Source organism: Nelumbo lutea, chromosome 1 (genome assembly GCF_056320005.1).
Source record: "Nelumbo lutea isolate HS-2025 chromosome 1, American lotus-T2T, whole genome shotgun sequence".
In the NCBI taxonomy this organism is placed as follows: domain Eukaryota; kingdom Viridiplantae; phylum Streptophyta; class Magnoliopsida; order Proteales; family Nelumbonaceae; genus Nelumbo; species Nelumbo lutea.
In genome coordinates, this window is record NC_142684.1 from 193,141,577 (window position 1) to 193,159,625 (window position 18,049).

The 18,049-nt window shown below is 37.0% G+C and overlaps 1 protein-coding gene across 2 annotated transcripts; it reads right to left on the reverse strand.

The window, feature by feature from the left end:
* Nucleotides 1–562: 562 nt before the first annotated feature.
* Nucleotides 563–17,522, reverse strand: LOC148880101 (uncharacterized). Of its 2 annotated transcripts, none has more exons than XM_088961928.1 (7): nt 17,173–17,522; nt 17,047–17,078; nt 14,546–14,643; nt 14,356–14,438; nt 4,919–4,996; nt 4,763–4,840; nt 563–1,123 (listed from the first exon to the last, which is right to left on the reverse strand). In XM_088961928.1, exons 1-7 carry the CDS (start codon nt 17,347–17,349, stop codon nt 815–817), a joined length of 855 nt encoding a protein of 284 aa, XP_088818054.1. In that variant the 5' UTR covers nt 17,350–17,522; the 3' UTR covers nt 563–814. The 2 variants fall into 2 exon arrangements, with proteins under 2 accessions (XP_088818054.1, XP_088818053.1); XM_088961927.1 differs by having other exon boundaries at nt 4,739–4,840.
* Between the last annotated feature and the right edge of the window lie 527 nt (nt 17,523–18,049).

An 18,049-nucleotide genomic window follows, 5' to 3' on the forward strand; every position in this document is an offset into this window, starting at 1 on the left:
TAAATAACATATATAATTTTAACCTACAGAAAAGTAACCAGTTGTCTTCAAAACCATTTATGAACCATCTATAAGTGGCAATTGAAGGATGACCAAAACTGCCTTCAGAAAAGCCATCAAAATATTGAAGAACTAGTTTGACATACAATGACAATCAATTCAGTAGGAATTTAGATACCTAATTTAGAAGATAGCTAAAGATGATATTTCATTGACAGGGGTACATAAATCAGTGAAGTTACTTGTATCAGGTAAAAGAATCAGTATATTCAATTTAGCAAGTCTACAGCAAGACGAAGAATTCATGCAAAGGTTCAGACCTATCATTCAACGGGTAAAAATCAAGAAGATGAAAACTAAACCTCATCCAATGTCTGCGACATTCTAGCCTCCAAAGTTGAACTTTCTTCAATGTTGTTCAAACTCTTTGGTGGCATTTCATGGATAAGATCTCTGTATATTCGAAGACAAATCTCTGAATTCCAGTACGCCCAGATTAATCACCTATATCAACAGCTGGAAAAGGAAATAGAACCTGGTGTGGCAGTGGTGGTGGTGGTGGTGATGATGTAATCAATATAACTTTTATTTAATGAAAATTACACATAGTCCTGATAGTGGCAGTTCAAGAGAAATGTCAATTTTATATTCATTGTGAAAGGTTAAAAAGAACAGGAATGGGAAGAAGACATTGACAGATAATACCTTTATAAAAGAAAAGAGAGTTGCCTCAAATTAAAACCTGCTAGGATGATGGAAGTGGGCTTTCCCATCCCACAACCACAGAAAAAGAGATTCTCAAATGCACGTTTGCTCAAGTTCTGCCATCCACATCAAACCCAGCACCAGTCCATCCAGGTCCAGGTGATACTCTCCCTTTAGGCACAGCCCTAATTCCCTTCCCTCTTCCTGGATCCATACTTTTCTTCTTTCCTTTACCTTCTCCCTCAACAGATGTCTGTTGATTTTGACTATTCAGAGCTACTATATTACCATCATGTCGTTGATTGCGCACATTTTCGGCTATTTGATCAACTGATTCCATTGAGAGAGAATTGGAAGAAGAAGAAGAAGCACCTGGAGGTGCTCTACTACTTTGTGCAGGTTGAACTAACCTCCCATCCTATAAATGCAAAATAAGAGAAACAAAAAACCTTAGAATCTAGCTTTTCCACAAATAACACACACACACACACACACACACACACACACAACACACACTTGAATGAGCATTGAAAGATGCAAAGAAGAAAAGGAAGAACAGTCCATGGCCAGGGCTGCAGAATGAGAGGTATCCATCAGGTCTGGTTAGTGCTTCTGGTGCATAAAAAAAATATTGAAAAAAAAAAGAAATAGAAATCAATGACTTTCAGTTTTCAAAAAAAAAAAAAAACTAAGAGAAATTCAGGAAAACTTGATGCACCTGTGAAAAGTAAACTGTGAACTGTAGGAATTGATTGAGAGTCAAGGAAAATATGCCTAGTTCAGCTGGGTATGAAGAGACAATTGAAACAGCTTTGAGCAAAAATAATTTCTAGTGAGACTGAATCAGTGATTGGTTATAGCTGCACGCAAACCATGACCAAAGAAAAGATAGGGTAAAATGTTTCTCCAGTCTTACCACACTTCCTTAAGCATTGCAAATACAAACTACTACCTACTTAAAAAATGGTTCAAAAATATCTCCAATATTTAATGGAGTTGAGCTACAACATCTATAGGGAATCTAAAGTTCCAAATAATGGAAATATTGAAGGATATATCCTCATATCTCCAAAATATCCCAGGAAATTCCTTGATCCTGGCAATATTTTGAGGACTTCCTCAAATCTACAACCCAGCTGTCCCTAAACAAGGTGCAAGTAACCCCTCGAGCTGACAAACCTTGAAAAAGAATTTATTTGGTTTAGGATATATCTAATATCACCTTAATTGAAGTTTGGGGAAATTTTGTAATTATCTTTTCTCATCGTTTTACTTTTAGCCTAGTCATGGTTGCAGATTATGGTTGTTCAACTCTTTAGAGGAGTTCTAGTTTAGAAGAGTTGTTATATTAGACTATAACTTGTCTTGATTCTAGAAGCAATTAGGTGTTTTCCTTTTAATTGTCTTCAACAGTAGAATTAGGAATGAACGCAAGGCTAGTCAACATCTTCATACAGGGTCTATAAATAAATAAGGCCCAATTTGAAGAGGCTTGCCCAATTATTGGATTGAAGAGAATATAATATATTAAGATTGGCTAGCTCTTTATACCTCTGGCTAGTATCCCTTTTCCACTAACTTTTCTATTAATTTTACTTTATCTTTATTTCTTCTAACTTTAATGGTGTTCTGTTGTTAGTTGCATTCCATGTTTCCAAGGATCATATTTTGTGCTACTCCATACTGCACCTTTTCCTGAAAAAGCTTGCAGCCACAACCAAACTTCTCTATTACAAAACCAACTCTTTAAACTCTCATATAAAACCTTTTTCATCTCCCCCCAACCATTTCTATAACTTTTTTAGTTCATGAACTAATCATACCATATACCATTTACCCAAACTCTAAATTTAAAGTGTTAGCTCACCTGGTAAAATCTGGCAGAGAATGCCCAGAGTTGGGATAAAATTTGTGACTTTATTTTCTAACCAGCTGCCTCACCATGGATGATGGAACTTCCCCATACAAAAGATAAACCCCTAAAGCTTCCCTCTGTCCCATATATCATCTGCTAGGATTGTAAGTTGCAATTTGGCCTGCATGTATACCCATGTTTATATTTGTTGAGACACACATGTGAGTGTAGACTTCACATTTTGAAAGAGATAAGAATGCCAAGGACTTGTATACAAGGACTAGCGAACAACCTAATGGCTTAAGCTTTTGGGTTAAAGGTGGTGTCCAACTCTTGTGTGTAAGTCCTATGCATATGCTTAAACTCCCCAGTTTTGGCAACTCCCCTCAATGCATAATAGTTGTATCAGAGCCAAAGGTTCAGCTCGGGACAAGTATTAACAGATGCATGTGATGACTCCCATGGCTTTGCTGGTTTCCCCATTGTCAAGTAATTGGCAAGAGTGGTTGATCTCCCATGATGACTCCATCCATGGGAATGTGCTCCCATAGTTGGCTCCCTACTGTTGTGAGCAAAGTGATCCCAGTTGAAGCATGTCAAACTTGTTGATATGATAATGGTACGGAGTACCTAATGTGGAGGAGAGTCACATGTGAGGGGGAGATTGTTGGGCTGCAAAGGGATAGGAATGCAAAGGACTTACATACAAGGATTGTCCCACAACCTAAAGGCTAAAGATTTTGGGCTAAAGGTGGAGTCCAACCCTTGTGTACAAGTCTTACGTGTGTGCGCAAGCTCCCCAGTTTTGACGACTCCCCTCAATACACAACAATACTTAGTTACCTAAAGTTCTATTGAGATTGTTTAGCATAAATTATCCATAGCTTATCTCCAATATGGATAAGTAGGTTTTACATTATGGATAAAGTTGGCTTGGATGGGTAATAATGGTGGGTAAAATATGTTTTCTTGGTTAGCCATTCATAAATTGTTTAAAGATAAGGGCTTTAATTCCTTTTTTGTATTTGATAATCTTTTTTTTGGTAAATAATCAAGGGTTGGGGTATAGATTTACTTGAAATATATTGTACATTCCCTGTGTACAGCCTCTTGTTAAATAGGAATCTTAATATTTAGGGAAAATTCCAGATTAGTACCCTGTAGTTTAGGGGTAGTCTCAGCTTAGTACCCAAACTTCAAAACGTGCCACTACAGTAACTAACTTCTCAAAAACTGTCAACCTAGTCCCTGTCGTTAGCAGTCAGTCAGTCAGTTTTCTTTGTCTAAGTTGGTTTATGTGGGAGTGGTAGATAAAGAAAACTATGACACCTAAAGGACATTTTTGTCCTTTCACATGCCACTTAACGTTGGTTGATGATTTTGGACTAAACTGACAGTTTTTGGAAGTTAAGGTACTGCAGTAGCACGTTTTGAAGTTCGGATACTAAACTGAGACTACCCCTAAAATATAGGATAATAATCTGGAATTTTCCCTAATATTTAATGCGATACTTTTCTTTTCTCCAAGCCTAAAAAGGAAAAATAACAATGGTAGGAAAAATAGATTCTTTAAAAAGGTTGAGGATATTTGGTTACTTAAAGTTATAAAAAGGTATTTATCATAAAAAAAAATAAAGTTATAAAAAGGTAGTTCATCTGTTTTAAAATGATTAGTGTTAAATGGTCATAAAAAATTAATTTATATTGTGTTTGGAGGGTACATTATGGGAATTTTCTAAATCTTGTTAAAGTTTGAATTTGTGCACATGTTTTTTGAACTCCAGCGGTCCAGCCCAGATAAAGAGTTTTTGTTGGACAAGAAAAAGGAGATCTCATCTCCTTAAAACTTACCTATCCATGTGGATAAGGAGTTATGTTTTACCATATAACAAAAACCTAACTTTTCTCCTTTGTTCTATCCAAAAGAGGAGAAAAGGTCTTATTCACCAGAAAGCTAAACACAGCCTAAGTTTATAATGTTTTCCTGAGAATATTTATGGCATATTTCCTAAAATATAATTTCTTTAGGGTAACATGACTATCAATAATGAAACTTTGCAATTTGCTCATAAAGATATAGAAATAGAGCATGGCTACCAATATAATAGAACTGCTTAATTTCTCAACATATAGGAATATGGATAGTACTACATTATAGGAAATGGAAATAGAATATACATGATGCAACTCAGGGGTAGATACCCTGCTTGGATTTAGAGCTTCAAGTCGCCTTTTCAGTTCCTCCAGTCTAGAAAATTGAGTGGTACTGCTTTCTTGGACCTATTCAATGCAACAGTAGCAACAAGAATTATAAAACATCCTTCATCACAACCTGATTGTGAGAATATGGTTATATACCAGCTGGTTTAGATCATCACAGAGCTTTTGTTTTAGTGCTTCCTCATCCTTTACTGCCTTGGATGCCTCTTCCCATGCCTTAATGCATAAATAAAGCAGCAATATTTCACATCAGCTGCAAAGGAAAGATATGAATGGAAAGATGCAACCATAAATCAATCTAGAAAATTTATACATTGAATTCCAGATTAACTTAAAATTATTGACTCCAAGCCAGACAAGTAACCTTGCTTTTCAACAAGACAATTCAGAAGGGTTGAAGGGGGGGACACATCTAATACCAGCTTAAAAACAAGAGAAAACCATGATTCTTAAAAGGAGCTTGAGGTTCATACTCAGGCAAGTGGTAGTCAATACATACATACATTAATGTATGTATGTATTTGTATAGCAGTGCACTCTCTTCTCTCCTTGTGTATCTTCTCTCTCTGTACTCTATTCCCTCTAGCATGGCAGTGAATATTGAAAAGAGAATGAGGAACTTCCTTTAGCCAGGCTGGAAAGAAGAGAGGAAATTTCATCTAGTTAATTGGGGAAAAGTGTGTAGACCTAAAAAGGCAGGGGACCTAGGGTAAGGAAACTGAAGGAAATTAACACAGCTCTTTTGAGCAAATGGTTGTGGAGAATAAGTATGGTACAAGAAATGATGGATGGGATCCAGGTGAGGTTAATCAGCCAATGGTTTGCTTGGTATGGAAGGCCATTGAACAAGTCCACAACCAATTTATAAAAAGTATAAAGTTTGAGGTTGGAGATAGACAGAGATTGAAGTTTTGGACAGATTGTGGGTGTGGTGATAGTCCTTTGATGGAGTCCTTCCCATCCCTATTCAGTATATCTGCGGATAAAGAGGAAAAAGTGGCCAATTATCACAGATTCAAGAGGGAAGCACTGTTCGGACCCCACAGCTGAGAAGTAATTTAAATGACTGGGAAGTGGGCCCTTGGATGGAAACGATGCAGAGATTACACAGTATACAGGTGGATCATAATAGAGCAGATGGAAGGATTTGGATGAGGGAGAAATCGGGTCAGTTTTCTGCTTGTTCCTTCTAAAATTTCCTGACCAATTCAGAAGAGTCTGATTTTCTGGCTGGTAAAGTATGGTGCAAAAAACCTACCATCTGAAGTGGCTTTCTTTGTATGGAGTGCAAATCTGAATAAAATCCTAGCCAGGGATAATTTAATGAGGAGAAGTGTAAATGTCCCAAATGATGGTTGTGTTTTATGTGAATCTTGCCCAGAGACAGTGGATAACCTACCACTGGACTGCAGTTTTCAAAATCAGTATGAGTCAGAATCATTGGCTTGTTTGCGGTGAAAGGTTGCTGCCTAAAATCAGTTTTATATTTCTTGAGGAAATGGAGACTAGAAGGCCTAAGTAAAAGAGGGAGGGTTGCATGGGAGATCATGCCAGCAGCTGTTTTCTGGGTCTTGTGGCAAGAAAGGAATGAGAGGATCTTCCATAGTAAAAGAAATTCAGTAGATTCAGTAGTGCATAAGATAGTGGGAAAGTTACATTATTGGTTGATGTTTCATAAACTTTTCAGAAGAAACCACAGATCTTTTACCTGATCTCGGTAATCTTTTGTAAAAAGTCAGGGGATAGTAGGGTAGTTGGTATAGTGGCTGTTTGTATATCCCAATGTACAGCTCCTAGTTGTACTTAGTATTTTTTATTAACGAAATTCTATACTTGTGTGTGTCAGTGTGTGTGTGTAGACTCAAAGTAAAATAAGTGTAAAGGACAAAACCAAAGCTTTTTTTTTTTTTTGATCAATAACAACTTCATTAATTCACCAAAGAGGTTACATAAGGAAGACAAGCACACTTATCTTCCAAGTACAATCAAGAAAACAAAAGAATAGGTAGAGACAAAAATTACAACTTAGCCCAAAACATTGAATCCCTTTCTGCCCCTTGTTTAGCTAAACCATCACTTAGAGAATTGGCTGATCTTTTGACCCAGCAGATTTTAACTTCCATCTCCGCACCAGCCACGCAAATTTCCTCCTCTGACTACTGTACCTCCTTAAACAATTGCTGTCTGCATTCAGCCACCCTATCACCACCTCCGAATCCCCTTCAATTAAGAGTTTTCTGATGTTCATCTCCCTGGCTTTCTGGACTCCTTCCATAACTGCAAAGATCTCAGCTCTAAGGGAATCACCCACTCCAATTGGGCCTGAGAACAAGGCAAAAATGACCCCATTCTCATCCCTAAAGACACCCCCAATCCCTGATTGTCTAGGGTTCCCCCTACTACCATCAAAATTTAATTTCATGAACCCAGCAGGTGGAGGTGTTCAAGACACAGTCATTACTGACTTGGTCTGTGTGCACTTTGCTATTTCACCCCACTTCCTAACATGTCATCCACTGTGTAACCTGTGAATAGTTCCAAAGATTTCAGCCTCTGTACAGCCCTGAAATGAATGATAGCCTTTAGTTCTTCCACCCCTCTCTCAGCCGCTGAGAATATCCTGAAGTTTCTTTCTTCCCATATTGTCCAACGTACTGCAGCCCTCAAACCTCTCCACATAGTCCTTCCCCTTTTCCTACACCACCTGAAGACAGAAGGGGAAAAAAGGCCCTGCAGATCTGATGGAGGGTTCCGTCTACACCCAAAGAGGGAAAAAGCCCATTCCCAAATTCACCTCGCAAAATGGCAAGACACTAGTAGGTGAAAACCAGTCTCCCCATCCGCTTTACATAGAACATACCAATGGGGTGACAAGCAAGTATTGAGTCGCTTCTTTTGGAGTAGATCACTAGTGTTGAATCTTTCCAGATAGGCTTCCCAACAAAAACTACCAACCCTAGGAGGGATTGCTCTGCACCAAACCTCATCAACAGGGAAAGGGGGGTTACAGGACTGGTGGACTGGCTTAAGACTTTGAAAAAACAAACCCAAAGCTTTCTGTCTTTATTCTATTTCATTGCATATTATCCATCTTATGCAGAAAACTAAAAAAAAGAGCACCTTGTTATGGAGTTCCTATCTGTTGCTAAGAATACAAGTTCAGTTGGGACTAGCAGAACTTCTAGTATGGCCAACTATGGCTGACTCTCCTTTTAGCATAGTTTTTTACTAAGATGGGTAAGGAGATTAGCTAATTGTCTGGCAGATGGTCTGGCTAAACAGGGAACTCATAAACAGCCCTGGGTACAGAAACTTGTACATGACTGCTTTTTGCTTTTGCTCTAATACGATACCATACTTTACCTTCTTTCAAAAAAAAATGTATTGGGCACAATTGTAATAGGGTGGTGGGGGTGTGTGTTATGTAATGGGTTTTCTTCATATTTTCACAACCTCTTGTTCTAACCTCTTTTTATTTCAAGTAATTAATGAGTGATTTTCTGTGTTGCTGAACAAAAACAAAAAAAAACATAGCTTTTCACTAAGTAACTTTACCGAATACCAAGTACTCAATAAATTGTTTGTGTTAACTACGGGTGCACATGGGCCAAGGCCAGGCTTGGTTCTAGTCCATTTAAGAAATGGACCTTAACATTAGTACCGAGTCCAGCCCTAACACAGACTGAGATTGACCCCATATCAATTTTGAGCAGGCATAGCCCATTAAACACCAGACTTGGCCCATCAAAGAGTAGAGCATATTTTTTCTTCTTTATAGTAACACAATATTAATAGCATCAACTTGTTTTTGGTAACCAACATAAGTAGGATAATGTAGTTGATGGTGATGATGGAAATGATGATATTTCGTTAATTGATTGACTTATTCAATCTTTATATGGCATTTGTTTATTAGTTACAATATAATGGGACCAAGGTCCTCAGATTGTAGGGCATTAGGTGTTTTACTGAGACTTTCACATTAGAGATCTAATGACCCAATTCTTTAGAGACCTGAAACGTTCCAACTAAAGTTGAGCCTAGACAATTCATTTATAAAGTTGGTAACTTGTTATATGGATGATAATCATGAGATTATCTCAACCACTTGAGTGGAGACTCTAGACCTACCTATTATTGTGTACTAGACATACATTGAAGTGAGCTAGATGAGTAAGACATTGAGAAACATCTATTATTGGTAAATATGACCTCACTTTTATGCAAAAGAAACTCTTGGACCCTGACCTGGGAAGTTCTTAGAACAATGAGCTTTCTCCTAGTCATTTTCAAATAGTGTGGGAGATGTTGGCCAATAACTTGGTATTTTGGATGTCTGGAAATGAAATCATAGTAATGGAAATGTCCAAAAAGGAATTTAGACCTTTAATGAAGAGGATGCCACAAGGAGATTTTCAAGAAAGTTGGGAGTTAGAACACCCATGGATTAGATTTTGTAGAGAGACTGGGCCAAATGGGCCCTAGTATCTGCTTTTATGTTTAAGTAGTATGTTATTTGTTTTGTTTGTTAATGGGCCTGTCTTTATGGGCCTGTTAATCTCTTTATAAGTTCTTTTAAAGTTCTTGCTTAGCTAGCTGCCCACTTAAGGGCAGACTTGTAATTAACCCAGTTAATGAAGATTAATAAAAGAATTAGTGAGGGGTGAGAGGAGATTATTAAACTCCTCCTTCTTTCTCCCTTTCTCCATCTTCTTCTTCTTCTTCTTCTTCTTCTTCTTTTCTCCTATAACCTGAAATATTTTACTATTCTTTTATTGGACTGAATCATATCTTGGAATCAGAGCAGGTCCTTCTCCTCTTTTGGTTTTCTTTTCTTTTCCCATACACCCTTCGATTAAAAGAGTGTATGGAGAGATAAGTTTTTGATTACTTAGAGAACTTTTCTGCCCAGTTGGTAGAGGGTTTGGAGAGTCAAAATCTAGCTGTAGATTGCCAAGAAAGTGGGGCTGTTGATTTTTTGCCCAAAACCCTAGCCGACTAGAGAGTTTCCAGTTACAGGTTAAAGAGACTATTTGGGTGTGGCGCTCAAGGCTTGGAGGACTCCTTTTGATCTCCAAAAGTGGGCAATTGCAATTAGAAGAGGTTTGGGAAGCTCTTGTAGGAGCGGCTACTTCTTCTCTCTTTCTCCCTAGAAGTCAAGTGTAGTGAAACCCTAGTTTTGGGACCTTTATGTGTTGAACTGACCTCAGTTAGGTCTATAAAGGTTGAAAACCTTGTTTTTTTATTTTCATTTAGTCAATAGAGCAATTTGGAAGTGAGATGAAGCAAATCCCGATGTCAGGGGTTGGTCCAGTAGAATCCCTTTTGACAGAAGTGATTACAATCAAACTGGATGGAACAAATTATTTGGCCTGGGCACAATCTATAAAGACTTATCTCTGTGGTAGAGGTAAACTGGGGTTTCTCTCACGGGCAATAAGGAGAAACCGGCAAAGATTGATCCCACATATGAGAAGTGGATGCAGGAAAACTACATAGTGATTGGGTGATTAGTCAATAACAGTAATTTTAAGAAGAATGTGCAAACTAAGGACTCCTAGACAGGTTTTGGAATAACAGCAATAACAGTAATTTTAAGAAAAATGATCAGACTAGAAAGCCTAAGAACGTTAATGTTGCCACAGTGCCTAAAGGAGAGAATAGGGAAAGTGAAGAAAAATCAGCTATGGAACAGTTGACAGCAATAAAGGCAAAGTTTGAAAAGTATGGGAGATTACTGAATCATTTGGAAGCCACTATCTCAGCATCCAACCCTTTCGGCAACACCTCATCATTCGCATTTGCTCACTTAGGTATACGTGCTTTTGTAAATCATGCTATTGTTTCAAGTAATCATCCCTTCTATTATTGATTTTGGTGCATCAGACCATATAACCAATTTATCTAACCTCTTTTGTTCATATCAACTCCTCTCTAGTAGAGAGAAGATATCCCTTGTTGATGGGTCTCTTGCTCCAATTTCTAGCAAAGGGGATATCAAGTCCTCTAACACAAATATCTTATCCTCTGTTCTTCATGTCCCCAAACTTAATACCAACCTTTTATCTGTTAGTGGCTTGACTAAATCCATGATTGTAGTATAACCTTTTTTCCTACCCATTGTATTTTTCAGGACCTAACATCTCAGAGAATGATTGGGAGTGGCCATGAGGCGAATGGAATATACTTGTTGGACACACTTGATAGGAGTCTTGAACCACCTAATGGAGTAGCCTTATAATCTGTTCTGTCAGAGTCTTTTGATAGAGTCATGTTATGTCATTTACGGTTTGGTCATTTTCCTTTTTCTACTTTGAACCATTTGTTTCCCGATATGTTTAAGGGAATGTCTTTATCGAGTCTTCATTGTGAGTCATGTGAACTTGCAAAGCATTGTAGACATTCTTATTCAGTAAGCAATAAAAGATCAATTTCTCCTTTTCATATTGTGCACTCTGATGTATGGGGGCCATATCATCATCCTACTATGGGGGGTTACAAGTATTTTATCCTCTTCATTGAAGATTATTCTCGTTATACTTGGATCTACCTCATGAAATCCCAGGATGAAGTTCCAACCATTGTGCAAAAGTTTGATGAACTTATTCTTACTCAATTTAACCCCTAGATCAAAATATTCCACTCCGATAATGCTAAGGAATATTTTGAAAAGAACCTTTCATCATACTTAGAGACCTTTGTCGTTGTTCATCAGAGTTCTTGTTCCTACACTCCAGAACAAAATGGAGTGGTGGAAAGGAAGAACCACCATGTAGTTGAGGTTGCTAGATGCCTCCTATTTGCATCACATGTTCCTATCAAATTTTGGGGGGATGTTGTTCTTATTGCCACATATTTGATTAACCATATGCCTTCTCGGGTTCTGGATTTCAAAACTCCATTTAGGCTTCTCTTTTCAAATGAGGATTTCTTTTCTCTTCATCAACGAGTTTTTGGGTGCACTTGCTATGTACATGTTCATAATCATCAGAGACATAAATTTGAGCCTAAGGCACATAAGTGTGTTTTCTTAGGATATGCCTCCCCAAAGAAGAGATATTATTGTTTTGATCCGGTTCGTGGCACCTATTTTGTCTCTAGGGATGTCACGTTTGCTGAGTCTAATCCTTTCTTTGGTGTTTCTCCTGAGGGGGAGCATTCTGAGGAGCCATATTCTATGTCCTTAGTTGTTCCTCTTCCAGTTCCCTTTGAGTCTTCTATTGAGCCATCTTCCTCTATTGCTTCTCCTTCCATTGGGTCTACCTCTCATGTTCCTACTCCTCCATATCACCCTCCTAGTTTTAACTCACATCCCATTGTCCAAAGGTGGTACCAAAGACAAAGATTCAGGAATGGGCAAGTTGTTTCCACTCCTTCAACAGAGCCTCTGCCACCTCCCATCACTCTTGAAGTAACAGGTCAGCCTTCATCTAACCCTTCTACTACCTTCCCATACCTTAACCTTCCTATTGCCCTTCGCAAAGGCAAGCGGAAGTGTACAGAACATTGTATCTCCAAACACTTGTCCTATAGCCTTCTTTCCCCTACTTATTACTCTTTTCTTGCCTTTGTTTCTATTCATATGATTCCTAGGTCTATACCAGAAGCCCTATCAAAACTTGAATGGAGCGATGCTATGATGACTGAACTAGATGCTTTGCATAAGAACCATACCTGGGATATTATGGATTGGCTTGAAGGGAATGAACTAGTGGGTTGTAAACAGGGTGTTCACTAGTAAGTATCATTCCGATGGCACTATTGAGAGATTTAAGGCTAGATTGGCTACTAAAAGCTACACTAAGATGTATGGTATTGAATCTATTGATTACCTTGAGACTTTTGCTTATGTGGCTAAGATGATTTCAATTCGAGCTTTGTTGTCTCTGGTTGCTACTTTTGATTAGCCCCTCGACTAGTTTGATATTAAAAATCTTCTTGAATGAGACCTACATAAAGAGGTCTATATGTCTTTGCCTCCAGGGGTGCAAGGAAAGGAAATGAAGGAAAGGTGTATAAATTGTAGAAATCCATTTATGATTTCAAACAGTCTCCTCGAACATGGTTTGAGAGATTTAGAGTTGCCCTTGTCTCCTTTGGTTACACACAAACTCAATCTGACCATACTTTGTTTCTGAAAAGAAGTAACTCCTTGGTGACTTTTCTGATTGTTTATGTTGATGACATTGTGGTTATGGTTGAGGTCTAATAAGGGAGTGTTTCAGAGACTCCTCCTCCTCCGTCTCCTCCTCCTCCTCCTCCTCTTCCTCCTCCTCCTCCTCCTCCTCCTTCTTCTTCTTCTTCTTCTTCCCCTATAGACCTCAACCATAAGCTATATGCTACTAATGATGGACTATTGTCTAATAAGGGAGTGTTTCAGAGACTCCTCCTCCTCCTCCTCCTCCTCCTCCTTCTTCTTCTTCTTCTTCCCCTATAGACCTCAACCATAAGCTCTATGCTACTAATGGTGGACTGTTGTCAAATAAGGGAGTGTTTCAGAGACTCCTCCTTCTTTCTCCCTTCTTCTTCTTCTTCTTCTTCTTCTTCTTCTTCTTCTTCTTCTTTTCTCCTATAACCTGAAATATTTTACTTATGGGGCTATAGAAATGAACTTAAGCAGATTAAATGATTGCAAGAAACATGAATGTAAAGATACAATGGTTACAAATATCTGCTAATGGGTTGGCTGATGATCTAGCCAAGCAAAGGGTTAAAATGAATCTCACTCTTTTTGGGCTTGCTTGTAAACTGTTTTGTTTCTGTAAGGTTAGGGTAGTAATTGTTACCCTACCCAAGGATTGCCTTTAGGCCTTATTCATTTTCCGGTAAATAGGGTCGGGTAAGTTGGTCAGAGGAAAGTTGACCAACTCACTCTTTTTGGGCTGATGATCTAGCCAAGCAAAGGGTTAAAATGAATCTCACTCTTTTTGGGCTTGCTTGTAAACTGTTTTGTTTCTGTAAGGTTAGGGTAGTAATTGTTACCCTACCCAAGGATCACCTTTAGGCCTTATTCATTTTCCTGTAAACAGGGGCGGGTAAGTTCGTAAGAGGAAAGTTGACCAACTTACCCACAGTAAAGAAATATTCCCAAGTGTATCATTTACCGAGGTAACTATTACCCTCCGCCTACTTGGGTAAATTTATAGTGTAAAAGAACACTAGAAGCATGCTTACCTAGGCAAGTTTTACCTGAGAAACATTTGCCTAAGTGCACTTACCCATGTAAGTAAAACAAATGGGGCTTTAATGCTTTGTAATATTGCTGTTTTCTATTAATAAAATTTTATTCAGTTACTGATAAATGAACATCATAAATATCAAAGAACATATAGCAATCTAGGGTACTACATGTACTAATGCAATTTCTACTTGTGATTATTTATTATTTTAAGGACAAACTTTTGACCTTTGAAGCACAATGCTCAACAAATTTCTCATATCCAATATGTTATAGCCTTATAGGATAGGTCAAAGAGAAATGTTTACTAAGATGTGTAATACTATTTCAAATTTGGGAGATAAACAGTTAATCTTTAGTAGGCAAAGTTTACTTAACCAAAGCAATTGAGACAAACCTTACGTGCTTGTTCTTCCTTCATTCTAGCAACACGGATTCTCTCAGTTGACATCTCTATTTTCTTTCGAAGGAGTTCAAGCGCTTAATTGCATGCAATACAAATAGATAGGGGAAAGAATACTTAGTTATACATATTAAAATCCATAATATATGTCAAGATATAATGAAACTAGTATGGCTTTACCAACCTGCTTTCTTAGGCCCAGCTGTGAGTTTCAACTCCAACATAAGATTTGCTAGATCTTGTTCAACATCACGGATTTTAGAATAATTTTCTTCAATATACCTAACCAATTCAAGGTAGTATTAGAACTCATTAGAACACAACAGTATATTTATTAATAATAGTAAGGATTAAAATGCATGGCAAATCTGTAATCAAAATGGCAATTAATAAAAGCTTCGCATAAATACCAATAAAAGATTATAGCCATGAAGATAATCAAGAACACAAAAGCTACAAATAGACATCACAGATTAGTTAGCTTAAATACCTTGATCTAAAAAGAATCAAATAATATTTTCTGGTTCTTGCCTGTCCCGAACCAATTCAGACCCAGAACCGATTATTTTATTAAATATATATATAGTATTTTCTTAATTTTCTTATATTTTTTATCATATTTTATGTTTGAAATGGTAAATTTGATAGATAATAAACAAGATCATATTAGTTAAAAATGTTTAATTTATTAACATATAAATAATTTAGTATTTTTCTATCATTTTTTATTAGGGGTTTTTAGAGATTCCTCCACCTCATAAATTTTTATAGGGTTGTACAGTGGGGAACAGTGAAAGATGGGGGAATCTATCACAATACAAGGGGGTACTGTAGCATAGGTGGGGGTTTGGAACAATACATTCAGAAAACCAATAAAAATTTGTGAAGGGGATAACACCATAAATTTCCCTTTTTATTAAGGTTATATTATCAATGTTTAATCGGGTATATCGGGTCATGACTGAATAGACCTGACTATTAACTGGGACGGTTCTGGGCCTATGATTTTGTCCTAATTAATAATCAGTTTGGGACTGGTTCTACCTGGACCTGACCTATTTAAATCCCTAGCCTTGGGGTTGGATATGTTTCAAGTATACATAATTGCATGAAATTCATGCAAACCAAAACCGACAGAAAAAAGAGAGATATGGGTTGCTTTTGTTGTTATGCTTGTGTTGCTTTTTCTTTTTCTTTTTTTTTTTTTTTTTGAAACAGGTAATGTTATATAACACCACAAAGAGAAGTGTTCAACTACCAAACTCCAATAAAGTTAACATAGTAGCACAACTACCAAATTCTGGAGTTAAGAATAGTCTTTGGTCAGCATCAGTGCTGAGATTTCAGAGCAAAAATTAAAGAAAAGGAAAGTGCTGGTTCAGGGATCAAGATTCAAGGAAATCTATGACATCTCAAAACAGAAGCAGCCAGTAAATTAAATTTGATTATGGCATGAATTCAAATCCTGCTTAAACCATAGACCAAATCAAGTGATAAATTGAACTGTCCAACACAACATGACACTCATGTACAAGCATCAAGATTCTTCTAGTTCCTATATAAAGCATTTGAGTGAAAATTCTGAAATGTTAAATCTACATCGTTCCTGTGGGATTTCAAGGAATAATATCTATTTTTCTGGATCTGTTCATCACAGCCTTGGTGCTCTTAGACTTACGATGATGTAATAAGGCCTATTACCATGGGTTAGTTCATTTTCTTTCAGTTGGGAAAAAAAACTGGTCCATGAGTTTGAGTAGATGCCTTTATCCATGATGGGTCTAGGATGCTTTGCATATTTCTTCTTTTTTAAAACAGTAATAATTAAATAGCTTTATTAAATTTTTAAAAAGAATGAGATACTTTATTAAATTTTTAAACAGTAACAATTGCCCAGCATCCCTTTTAGCTGCTAGCCTTAGGTATCCTCATCTGTACACAGTTATAATTCCCCTTACTGGGAAACTAGTTAGTCCCTAATATAAGTGACTTCCGCTTACACCTTGTTTCACGAACCAATCAACCAAGAAATTGATATGTTTCTATCAGAAACTCTGAAGCTTTAAATCAAATTTTGGTTTTCAACAATTAATGAATCTATACCTTCCATATATAATTGAGAAATGCAGTGACACCTGACCTGCAATCCGCTCTTTTATTTGAAAGAACAGATGCAGTTGTAGTTTTACTTCCCACCGTTACTTGGAAATTAAATTCTCTATTGAAGTAATTATAGATACATGATGGTTAACATGAGAACACACAATCTCCAGCATATAGGTATGGCATTGGCATCGGGCACATTGCTGATTCATGCTAACAGGAAACTAGAAACCACATTTGAAGTGTTATAGAATGCACTTCTCATTAAAATTAGCTAAACAAATCTTTCAGGTCGAGGAGAAAAAGAAATTGCCAAAGACCAATCTGCCACAAGAACTCCATTGTTTTAATCCATACGGTTCCCACTAACATCCAAGAATGAAAAACAGCATTATTTGCAGGACCACTAAAGAAATAAGATTGGTTCAGTTAAACGGAACAGAAGGCAGAATCCAAGAAAAACAGAAATATGTATGGATCAAAAGATAGGAAGGCGAGAGTAAGAAGAGAACAAACTTAACGACGCCAAAAAAGGTAAAAATAAATAAAAATAAAAGGCAGAGATAGGAAAGGCATCCATACTTTTTCAATTGAAGCTGCTCCTCTTCAATTATCTGAAGAAAAAGAGTTTACAGAATTGCTAAGTCAAAAGACATCGGACTAATTAAACAAATTGAGAGAGAAAAAGAAAGAATGAATGAAACAGACCTTCTCGGTGTAGGCAATGACAGGGGCTTCTCGGGGGAGGCCATCGGGTCCGATTTCAGGAAGGAGAGAGGGATTCGTGGCCATTGGGCTTGGAAATGGAACTGAAATTGAACTCCAGATGGGATCATTCCCTACTCCATTTCGTCGCCATCGATATCTCGATTCCGATTCGATCATTCATATGGGAATGTCAATTTTCGGATAAAATCGTCCGTCCGTTTTTCCCTCCTTTTGGGTCTTGTTTGGGCTGTCACTTGTCAGTATGATTGTCGAATGCCTCACTGGATCCTGAATACGGCCGGTCCTACTCCTACACCCTTATTCTGCCTTTCTTTTCTCTCTCATAGCCGACGTGTGTTTCGTTCGTACTCATAAGTCATGATTCATAAATTCTGTCTAGCAGCAGTATAGGCATAAAGGTCCGTTTGGGTCGGAGTGGGATTCCGATTCCCATTCTTTGGGAAATGGGATCCCCCATCCCATATGGGGGAATGGCCATTCTAGGCTACCATAGGGAATGAGATTTTCACCATACTCTCTCAAGAAGTAAATAACTCATGAAAAAAATCAAAACAATATAATAAAATATTATTAAATTAATAATAAGATAATAATAATTATTATTATATTATTATTATTATTAATGTATTAATAATAAAATAATAAATTATTAACAAAATATTAGTAAAATAGTAATAAAATAATAATAATAATAACATTTTAATAAATTAGTAATAACAAATAAAGATATTAATTACTAAATATAATAATAATGATAATAATAATAATAATAAAGTATAAATAAAATATAATATAATTAAAGTAATGAAATAATAATAACAATACAATATTAATAAACAATTAATGAAATGATATT